General features: G+C 43.0%; 1 protein-coding gene across 2 annotated transcripts in view; it reads left to right on the top strand.

Moving 5' to 3' along the window:
- The window catches only part of eipr1 (EARP complex and GARP complex interacting protein 1), a 79,051-nt gene that overhangs the window by 417 nt on the left and 66,770 nt on the right, over window positions 1-11,864 (top strand). For both annotated transcript variants that reach the window (XM_014210324.1, XM_045723415.2), the window contains 2 exons: window positions 88-171; window positions 10,888-11,020. In XM_014210324.1, coding sequence (XP_014065799.1) covers window positions 88-171; window positions 10,888-11,020 — 217 coding nt within the window. The remainder of the gene's footprint in view (window positions 1-87; window positions 172-10,887; window positions 11,021-11,864) is intronic.

Genomic DNA, 11,864 nt, shown 5'->3' with positions numbered 1-11,864 from the left:
AATGTTTGTCAACATTGTTGCTTTGCAATTATATCATTCATTTTACAATGTGTCAATTGTATCTATCTTGTTGTTTTGCCTTTCCAGGCTCGTGCACTTACTTCCCAGACAGCTGAATCAGATGCCATTCGATTCCTTGTGGGCACCCAGTCCCTCAAATTTGACAATCAGGTGAGTCAACCTACTACACAGCTGTATATGGGCAAAAAAATGTAAAAAGAGGGGGCTCATTGTGTCAGTAAGAGCTAGGAGAGGTATACTAACTGGAGAGAGAGAGAGAGAGAGAGAGAGAGAGAGAGAGAGAGAGAGAGAGAGAGAGAAGGGTTGTCCAGACTGTTTTCAATCTTATCCAGAGTCACTTACAGTAGTGAGTGCATACATTTATCATTTTTTCGTACTGTTCCCCCGCGGGAATCGAACCTACAACCCTGACATTGCAAACGCCATGCTCGACCAACTGAGCTTTCTTTCTCTCACAAAAGAGAAAGAAAACAGTTATGAGTTGAATATTACAGTATGCCAGTGGAAGGGAGAACTGTAGCAGGTGACCCAACTATAGTTTGTGACTACTATGATTTACCATTGCAGCCAATTCAATTGCATTAATTTCTGTTAGATTTTTCGGACATTCTGCTACCAATTTGGTAACAGAATATCAAGGGGCAATAACTTCATAAATCAGAAACCAAATGGATATCAGTAAAAAAAAAAAATGTAGGGCTACCTTTTACTTCTTACTCCAGTGAACTTTCATTATCCTCCCTCATGGGGGAGAGAAATTAGAAAATATCTTAAAGGTATGTGTGTTTTTGGTAATGGAATTTCAAGGCACAGGGCAATGTTTCTTAAACTTACAAAAGGCCAAAAAATTCTCCAAAACGCAATATAAATGTTGATATTAGTTGGCAGGGTTCTTTACTTCCACATTGTGCTTTGATGTACTGTATTTCTCATACCTTTTAAGACATTTTCTGGTAGATGTTTTCTAAGACCTCTTTTTCTATCTGTTTGATCAGAAATCAACGCCTTTGCTTATTCCTAATATTTAGGATAGAAAATGGTTGAAAAATATATATCCTTTAATTTCTACAAAATATAGACTCTTAGCTTTCATTTGACACTAGATTCGACATGCTCCATAACTTCACATGTTGGTGCTCATGGGGCCGTTTACATGTAAATGTATGGCCCTAACCAATGTTCACTGAGCAAATTTCAGGTCTGCTGAGCGCGAACTTGAACATTGTGAAATTTCTGTGCATCTTCCGGCGCATGTTTACTGTAAACACTGAGGCTGTACCCACTTTAAGTTACCGTTTTAACAGTGGCCAAGTAGGCTACTGTGTGGCCTACCATCAGCAACAATGGAGAAAAATGCATCCCATAACATTTTAACATGGACATTGCTGTTCTATCATTCAGCCTACAGTAGCAGCAAATGTGTGGTGTTCTATGTAGGCTTACATTCCATGAGACTTTTGGAGAAAAAAACATGCAGGGCTTGACATTAACCTGTTTATCTACTTGTCCTTCAGACGAGGTGACTGAAAATGTTGTGTTCTTTGATGCAAAAAAACACAAAATAAAATGCATTATTATTCCCATACAATTATCAGAGAATGAGTCAAATTATGCTACCCTCTGCCTATTGGGTTATTCAAGACGGTCTCAAAATACAACCCTGTCCTTTTAACACATAAAAAAAGCTCTTTACCTGACTCACTTTTCAAAGATGGCTAGAAATGTGCACATTTTGTGCTCTTGTAGGAAGCAACCACTCATCCATTGTTGACCAGAAATAAGCTATAACTGGGCTAATAACTCACTAACTAGCAAAGAATATGAACAAATGTGCACAGGTGGCTACATTCAGCTCTCACTTTCATCTCAAATCAAGCTAATCTACTCATGACTGCTCATGCTGTAAACAGTTCAAAGTGAATGGCACAGATCCATATATGGCAATGGCTATTTGCATGTAGGCCTACTGCAGCTCTGATTGGTTATGGCGCACCGGTCTGTGTAGAGTATGGGCCTGAGTCGTGCCTGTCAATGCAATTCAATTCTACTCCAATACGCTCTGCGTACAAGAAAATCTCTTGCATAGTTTGTTTTGTTTCAGTGTTACATTGAACGTGGCTAATATTGCGTTGATTCGATCACAATTCCCACAGTAAAGGGAAACGTTGATAGTGTTAACTAACGGGGAAAACTCTAGAGTTGAGTGAAGTTCAATCTTGTGCTTCTCTGCGCAGCTTAGAGGGAACATTGGACCTAACGTTAATTCTACATTCAAAGAGCATCGAAGAAGGGTGTTGTACAAAACAATGTGGATGTTCTTCAAATGTGGGCCCCAGTTTGGCATGCAATCTAAAGGTTGTACAAAAATGATGTCTTTCTCCCTATCTATTTTTTATGGAAAAACCTAGAGTGGACTTGTTCCGTTCTCTGATCTAGTCCTGTGGCTGCCCGTCCCAGCACCTTAAGGCCTCTAGTATTCCCAATGGGTTATTCCACTTCCACCCTAATTATATACTGTACCTCAGGGATTCCACCCAGGATTGGCCCACGTGTTGTTGCAGGGCTTGGGACTCAGTGATATCTCACAACTAGTTCCTCCTGGGTTTCAGCAAGACTGGGTTGTAATGTAATATCTCATTGCCTGTGCTATGACTGTCCATCCATGTTATGCTTATTTTAACTTCTTCAGGATTGGGGAGTAACTGATTACATGTAATCTGATTATAAATACGTTACAAATGGCTTTGTGTCCTCTTCTAATGCCTCTTAAGGGGAAGGTAAACTGAAATTAATCCGATTATGTTACTGAGTTTCGGTAACCCACACATTTTGTTACTGATTACAATTTTGGACAGTTAACTGTAACATATTACATTTATAAAGTAACCTACCCAACTGGGTTTAGTGGTACAGTACTTTCAGTAAAGTTGGTTACCTCAAGCCTTGTCCAGCAGCCTTGTGGCTTTGAGAGTTGTAGCCCTAGCAAACAAGCCTGCGATCATGCTAGCCGCATAGGCCTGTGTGGACCAGGTATTGATGTGAGGACAGGCTTAGCCTTGGCGCCTGTCACTGGGTATTGGGCTGACTCCAATTTAGTGTGTGTGTGTGTGTGTGTGTGTGTGTGTGTGTGTGTGTGTGTGTGTGTGTGTGGTCTTTTCTAGGTCATCGTGCAGATAGACAACCGACAGAAACAGTTGGCCATAAATGAGGGCGAGATAATTAGTGATTTTAGAGAGGGAGAGAGGAGAGACTGATGTCTGTGTTGAAATGTTTTTGGCATCCTTTGGTGAGAAAAATTGCCAGTGCTTTTTTTCGATTCTGGGATTGGCTGTTGTTTACAAGTCTATGGGTGTTAAGATTTAGCTGGAGCCCACTTTGAACATATCCCTGTGGTTGGACAGACAGACGGTACTTATGTTTGACTCACCCACACCATGTTTTTGAGAGGCAAATACTCATAATGATCATACTGCTGTGATGCCTGCACCAAGCCTTGACAGGTGATGTTGAGAAAAAGGGGGTGTTTTGTACCAGCATTTCAGAATGCACTACAATTATAACAAAGACAGCAATAATTTCAGCCAATCATTATTGAAATGCTATTTCACGTACAATTATTGGATGTTCCAGAAAGTGTTCTTCCTTGAAGATGACTTCAGTCCCATCCTCAAGAATTGATCACATAAAGACCCCACCTGATTGGATCTGGCTTCAGAGGCACTTATACAGTACCTTTGGACATGACAATAAGCCTCCTGGCTTTTTATCCTTTCATTGTCTCTCTAATGTAGGGCTCAGATATCTAATTTACCCTCTCCTCTCACCTCAAGTGCCACTTCAGCCCTGAGAGGGCAGTGCAATATGAATGGCACATTGTTGGGGATCCTCCAGTGTGTGTGGCTTTAAAGGGTACTAAAAAGAGAAAGCATATTTGCCGTACCACCTCTGCCATCTCCTTACTCCCCTGCCCCACTTACTGTCATCTGCACCACTAAAGAGCTTTAACTAAGAGGCCCAAAAGTGGAGGCCATCGGCCAGCTCGTTTTTATCCCTCTGAGAGAGAGGATGGAGGGATGAGTCACTCTACAGGCTCCAGCTGGAGAATAGCACAGAATAAATTACCCATGGGACTTCTCCTCCAGACCTGGGTTCATTCAGGGGCCCTGTTACTGGCCCTCCTTCCAATTACCCTGTCCCACCAGCACCGGAATTTATTTGTATGGTTCCCTTCCATAAAATTATAACTTTGCGTAATAATTTTGGCTCAATGGGTTCCAGCCCAAGGTTAATGGCAGCCTATGTGACTTTGAGTAGGCTAAAGGATGCTGTATGCTGCCGTTCCAATGCTCTGCTCTTCTCCTCCCAGCCTGTAAAAAATGAACAGGGGAGAGGAATGCCTGGAGTTATTGTCCGGTGCCACCAGATTAATGGTTCCCACGGTGCAGTGAGACTCAGCCTTATTAGAATGATGTGTGTTAATAACCACATCAAACCAGATGATTGTCACTGCTTTACAACCTACAGATGTCAGATCTTAATTTGACCACTTTCGTCGCAGGAGGAAAATAATCCTGCAGCAGGAGAATTTTAATATAGAATATAGAATTGCCACCAGGGGGCAGCTTGAAGCGGTGTTTGTATACAATGCACGTAGTACCTACATTGTACCTTATGTAGGCTATGTGCAGGTTAAAATTCGTCTCGTGTGAATTCTTATGTGGGTTGTAATAAATGGACATAGTGTACCTTTAGAAAGGATTCACACCCGTTTACCTTTTCCACATTTTGTTATGTTACAGGCTGAATTAAAAATGTATTAAATTGAGATTTTATGTCACTGATCTACACACATTACCCCATAATGTCAAAGTGGAATTTTGTTTATAGAACATTTTAGAAATTAATACAAAATGTAAAGCTTAAATGTCTTGAGGCAATAAGTATTCAACCCCTTTGTTATGGCAAGCCTAAGTAAGTGCTTAACACATCGCATAATAAGTTGCATGGACTCATTCTGTTTTCAATAATAGTGGTTAACATTATTTTTGTAATGACTACCCCATCTCTGTAACCCACACATACAATTATCTGTAAGGTCCCTCAATTGAGCAGTGAATTTCAAGCACAGATTCAACCACAGAGAAGACCAGGGAGGTTTTTCAATGCCTCAAATAAGGGCACCGATTTGGCAGATGTGTAAAAATAAAAAAAGCAGACACTGAATATCCCTTTGAGCATGGTGAAGTTATTAATTACACTTTGGAAGATGTATTAATACACCCAGTCATTACAAAGTTTCAGGCGTCCTTCCTACCTCAGCTGTTCGAGAGGAAGGAGACTGCTCAGGGATTTTACCATGAGGCCAATGGTGACTTTAAAACAGTTAAGAGTTTAATGGCTGTGCTATGAGAACTGAGGATGTATCAACAACATTGTAGTTACTCCACAATACTAACCTAAATGACAGAGTGAAAAGAAGGAAGCCTGTACCAAATACAAATGTTCCAAAACATGCATCCTGTTTGCAACAAGGCACTTAAGGAATACTGCAAAAGAATGTGGCAAAGAAGTTAACTTTTTGTCCTGAATGCAAAGTGTTACAGTGGCGGAAAAAAGTATTTGATCCCCTGCTGATTTTGTACGTTTGCCCACTTACAAAGAAATTATCAGTCTATAATTTTAATGGTAGGTTTATTTGAACAGTGAGTGACAGAATAACAACAAAAAAATCCAGAAAAACACATGTCAAAAATGTTATAAAATGATTTGCATTTTAATGAGGGAAATAAGTATTTGACCCCTCGGCAAAACATGACTTAGTACTTGGTTGCAAAACCCTTGTTGGCAATCACAGAGGTCAGACATTTCTTGTAGTTGGCCACCAGGTTTGCACACATTTCAGGAGGGATTTTGTCCCACTCCTCTTTGCAGATCTTCTCCAAGTCATTAAGGTTTCGAGGCTGACGTTTGGCAACTCGAACCTTCAGCTCCCTCCACAGATTTTCTATGGGATTAAGGTCTGGAGACTGGCTAGGCCACTCCAGGACCTTAATGTGCTTCTTCTTGAGCCACTCCTTTGTTGCCTTGGCCGTGTGTTTTGGATCATTGTCATGCTGGAATACCCATCCACGACCCATTTTCAATGCCCTGGCTGAGGGAAGGAGGTTCTCACCCAAGATTTGACGGTACATGGCCCCGTCTATCGTACCTTTGATGATCTTCATCAGATGACACTCCTAGGATATTATGTTATACAATACATGCATGTTTTGTTCAATCAAGTTTTGTTCAATCAAGTTCACGGTTGACAACTCCATTGTGTCCTCCTCCCAGAGTGCTAAGAACCTTGGAGTGACCCTGGACAACACCCTGTCGTTCTCTACTAACATCAAGGCGGTAACCCGATCCTGTAGGTTCATGCTCTACAACATTCGCAGAGTACGACCCTGCCTCACACAGGAAGCGGCGCAGGTCCTAATCCAGGCACTTGTCATCTCCCGTCTGGATTACTGCAACTCGCTGTTGGCTGGGCTCCCTGCCTGTGCCATTAAACCCCTACAACTCATCCAGAACGCCGCAGCCCGTCTGGTGTTCAACCTTCCCAAGTTCTCTCACGTCACCCCGCTCCTCCGCTCTCTCCACTGGCTTCCTGTTGAAGCTCGCATCCGCTACAAGACCTTGGTGCTTGCCTACGGAGCTGTGAAGGGAACGGCACCTCCGTACCTTCAGGCTCTGATCAGGCCCTACACCCAAACAAGGGCACTGCGTTCATCCACCTCTGGCCTGCTCGCCTCCCTACCTCTGAGGAAGCACAGTTCCCGCTCAGCCCAGTCAAAACTGTTCGCTGCTCTGGCACCCCAATGGTGGAACAAGCTCCCTCACGACGCCAGGACAGCGGAGTCAATCACCACCTTCCGGAGACACCTGAAACCCCACCTCTTTAAGGAATACCTAGGATAGGATAAAGTAATCCTTCTAACCCCCCCCCCCCCCCCCCCCCCCTAAAGATTTAGATGCACTATTGTAAAGTGGTTGTTCCACTGGATATCATAAGGTGAATCCACCAATTTGTAAGTCGCTCTGGATAAGAGCGTCTGCTAAATGACTTAAATGTAAATGTATATTTACATGTACTTCGAAGCATGTCAAACGCTGTTTAAAATCAATTTTTATGCTATTTTTCTCGTAAAATAGCGATATTATTCAAACACTGAAAGAAAAACATGGAGTCGTCTCGTGCATGCGCGCTCCAGTGTCATTGTTCTCAGCAGGACCACTCACAAAAACTCCTGCTGTTTTTCGCCCAGAGACTGGAGAGCTCTCATTCCACTTTCTGGAGCCATCTGAGAGCCAATGAAAGCCTTATAAAATGTCATGTTACAGCAGAGATGATGTATTTTTGATAGAGATGACCTAGAAGGAGAACAAATTGTCAGACAGGGTACTTCCTGTATAGAATCTTCTCAGGTTTTGGCCTGCCATATGAGTTCTGTTATACTCACAGACACCATTCAAACAGTTTTAGAAACTTTAGTGTTTTCTATCCAAATCTACTAAATATATGCATATTCTAGTTTCTGGGCAGGAGTAGTAACCAGATTAAATCGGGTACGTTTTTTATCCGGCCGTGAAAATACTGCCCCCTATCCCAAACAGGTTAACGAGAGTCTTATCTTTAAAATGGTGTAAAATAGTTGATTGTTTGAGAAAATTGAATTGTGGTTTTTTAGTTGGTTTTGTATTTCGCGCCGTGCGATGCCATTGGCTGTTGGCTAGGGGTTTCGCAGGCGGAACGGGGTTCCGCTAGCGGAACGTCTGTCCTCAACAGGTTAATCAGCTTCTTGATATGCCACACCTGTCAGGTGGATGGATTATCTTGGCAAAGGAGAAATTGTCACTAATGGGTATAAACAAATGTGTGCAAAAAATGTGCATATGGAAATTTCGTTGATCTTTTATTTCAGCTCATAAAATAAAACACTTTACATATTACGTTTTAAATTTGTGAGTATATACTGACAAATTATGCATAGCCTATCTATAAAACGTGAACGACATCCACACTGAAGGAAATGTTATCGTTCTACAGTAGGCCTACATCTGCCAATCAACCGATGGCCCATATCAGCTGATAAACTCAGCCAGGGAAACACAGTAGCCTATTATGGATTTTCACACCTTTCATTAATTGACAATCGATAGGCTAACAGGTAGCCTACAGAATGTAGCCTATTGGAATATTATCAAATAACAAGGGGCCTATTGAAACCATCGATGGCACTATATTATCGGCAGATGTCTCGTTACACCATCAATACGTGCTAAATTCACCCTCACAGCTGATCTCAATTGCAACCATTGCTGACACGGTAGGCTTGTACTGTATGTGCTCGGCTGCAGTGAAGGCAGCAGCCCGAACCGCTAGACTACCGCAGGCCACGATTGAAGGTAATTTTGACCTTACCCATACACTTGACACTTCTATGTCATGGCCCAGTGGAGACCAATATCTATGTTGTGTTATTAAGCTGTATAAAATGATGGTTGTTGATGCGTATGTCTGCATTTCAGATCCATGTTTAATGTCGCGGTTATAAGACCAGTGTTTGAGCGAGTGAGAGAGAAAATGATTTTGATAGCAAACCCTGATCCCAATGACTCGACTGCCCCCTGCATGGATAGAAAGACAACTGCTCTTTTTTAGGCACTCTCAAGGCTCATTTGAAATTCCTGATGCAGCAGGAACATTCTCTGCGACAAAAGAGTGATCAAGTTAAGATCCGACATCCGCAAATCAAAGTCCGTAAATCAAAGATTTCCAGAATGGTAAATTCAAATAAGCCTAAGTCAAATCAAGAGGTCCCAACTTCCTGCACACTGCTTGCTTGCATAAATTGGGCCAACGTTTTCAATTGGGATGCTAACGTTCTGTTCTGCTGACCTTTTAAGAGGATGCCAAGATGCACTACGTGACCAAAACTATGTGGACACCTGCTCATCGAACATCTCATTCCATAATCATGGGCATTAATATGGAGTTGGTCCCCCCTTTGCTGCTATAAGAGCCTCCACTCTTCTGGGAAGGCTTTCCACTAGATGTTGGAACATTGCTGCAGGGACTTGCTTCCATTCAGCCACGAGCATTAGTGAGGTTGGGCACTGATGTTGGACGATTAGGACTGGCTCGCAGTCGGCGTTCCAAATCAGCCTAAAGGTGTTCGATGGGGTTGAGGTCAGGGCTCTGCAGGCCAGTCAAGTTCTTCCACACCGATCTCAACAAATCATTTCTGTATGGACCTCGCTTTGTTCACGGGGGGGGGATTGTCATGCTGAAACAGGAAAAGGCCTTCCCCAAACTGTTGCCACAAAGTTAGAAGTACAGAATGTCATTGTGTAGAATGTCATTGTATGCTGTAGCGTTATGATTTCCCTTCACTGGAACTAAGGGGTCTAGCCCAAACCATGAAGAAAAGCCCCAGACCATTATTCCTCCTCCACCAAACTTTATAGTTGGTACTATGCGTTGTGGTAGTTAGCGTTCTCCTGGCATCCGCCAAACCCAGATTAGTCTGTTGGACTGCCAGTTTGTGAAGCGTGATTCATCAGTCCAGAGAACGCGTTTCCAGGGTCCAATGGCAGCGAGCTATACACCACTCCAGCCGACGCTTGGCATTGCGCATGGTGATCTTAGACTTGTGTGCAGGTGCTCGGCCATGGAAACCCATTTCATGAAGCTCCAGATGATTTGCTTCCAGAGGCAGTTTGGAACTCGGTAGTGAGTGTTGCAACCGAGGACAGACAATTTTTATGCACTTCAGCCATCGGTGGTCCCATTCTATGAGCTTGTGTGGCCTACCACTTTGCGGCTGAGCCGTTGTTGCTTCTAGACGTTTCCACTTCACAATAACAGCATTTACAGTTAACCAAGTCAGCTCTAGCAGGGCAGAAATTTGATGAACTGTTGGAAAGGTGGCATCCTATGATGGTGCCACATTGGCCTTACAGAAGAGCTCAGTGACTTTCAATCTACTGCTAATGTTTGTCTATGGAGATTGCATGGCAGTGTGCTTGAATGTATACACCTGTCAGCAATAGGTGTGGCTGAAATAGCCGAATCCACTAATTTGAAGCGGTGTCCACATACTTTTGTATATATGGTGTAACTTCATGGCTGTTAGACAATCTGGAATCAATTAAACAGGAGGCTTTGGCTTCACAACACCTTTCAACCATTGTCCAATAGCCACCATATCTGAGTTTCAATGCTTTAAACTCTCCTTGTAGCCTGTCACACTAAAAGGCCTACCTTGGAGCAAAAGGATGTCACATGACCATCACTACTGCGGTCATGTTTTACTGATTTCACAGAGAGTGACCCCTCCCTGCTTTCATGTTTCACATATTAGTTATCATATGCTGTGAAGTGTGGTGAGCTAAATTCGATTTTTTTTTTGTCTATCGGACCTTTCTTAGACATGTGAATCTCTCTGTAACTCCTATGAATCTAACCCAAGTTCTGAAGGGGTGTTTAATCGCTGCTTTGAAGGGAAAATCAATACAAAAAAAACCGTGGGTGTGTGAAGTTAAGAAAACTGAAGTGATGTTTGCATTTAAGATTGCATTTACTGTCATATTAAAGTGGAACTTTTTTCTTTGAGAAGTGAGGGTTGCTTTGAATTGTTGAGGGTTAGGGTGACTGGTGAGAGATGACGGAAGAGGAGCTCATTCCAACCTCGTCCTCACTGCTCTCGTTCTCTCTCTGTTTCCGTGCTGTTGACCTCTCTCTGTTTCTCTGTCTCTCTCTCGCTCTCCCTCCCTCTCCCCTCCCCACCTCTCTTTCTCTCTCCTCCTCTCTCCTTCCCACAGATCCACATCATTGACTTTGATGATGAGAATAACATCATTAGTAAGAGCGTCCTGCTGCACCAGGCAGGGGAGATATGGCACATCAGCGCCAGTCCTGCAGATAAAGCCGTGCTGTCGACCTGCTACAACAAAAGTGAGGCTTCCGCGCTCCCGTTGCATCTTGTCCCTTTCTTCTCTCACTCACACACTCCCGTTGTATCTAGTTCCTTTCTTCTCTCACTAACACACTCACACTCTCCCGTTGCATCTAGTCCCTTTCTTTTCTTCTCCTTTTCTTTCTCTCTGCCTGTCTCTCTCTTTATCTCCTTCTCCTTTTCTTTCTCTCCTTCTCCTTCTCCTTTTCTGTCTGTCTGTCTGTCTGTCTGTCTGTCTGTCTGTCTGTCTGTCTGTCTGTCTGTCTGTCTGTCTGTCTGTCTGTCTGTCTGTCTGTCTGTCTGTCTGTCTGTGTCTCTCTCTCCTTTTCTTTCTCTCCGTCTGTCTGCCTCTCGCTCTCTATCTCTCCTTCTCCTTCTCCTTCTCCTTCTCCTTCTCCTTTTCTTTCTTTCTTTCTTTCTTTCTTTCTTTCTTTCTTTCTTTCTTTCTTTCTTTCTTTCTGTCTGTCTGTCTGTCTGTCTGTCTGTCTGTCTGTCTGTCTGTCTGTCTGTCTGTCTGTCTGTCTGTCTGTCTGTCTGTCTGTCTGTCTGTCTGTCTGTCTGTCTGTCTGTCTGTCTGTCTGTCTGTCTGTCTGTCTGTCTGTCTGTCTGCCTCGCTCTCCTTCTTGTCTTTCTCTCCGTCTGTCTGCCTCTCTATCTCTCCTTCTCCTTTTCTTTCTCTCAGTCTGTCTGCTTTTCTATCTCTCTCTCTCTCTCCTTTTTTCAGTCTTTTTTGTCCTGTCTTTGTCACTAGTCTCTCTCACAACTAGGGGCCAGAGTTTTTGCTAGTGAAGTCACGTTCAGGAAAAACTAAGGGCCCCATAAGGTATAGCAACTGAATTTTGT

The sequence above is a fragment of the Salmo salar genome, chromosome 09 (assembly GCF_965601325.2).
Source record: "Salmo salar chromosome 09, fSalSal1, whole genome shotgun sequence".
Taxonomy (NCBI): Eukaryota; Metazoa; Chordata; class Actinopteri; order Salmoniformes; family Salmonidae; genus Salmo; species Salmo salar.
The sequence above is the reverse complement of the archived record's forward strand: the minus strand, read 5'-3'. Positions and strand labels throughout refer to the sequence as shown.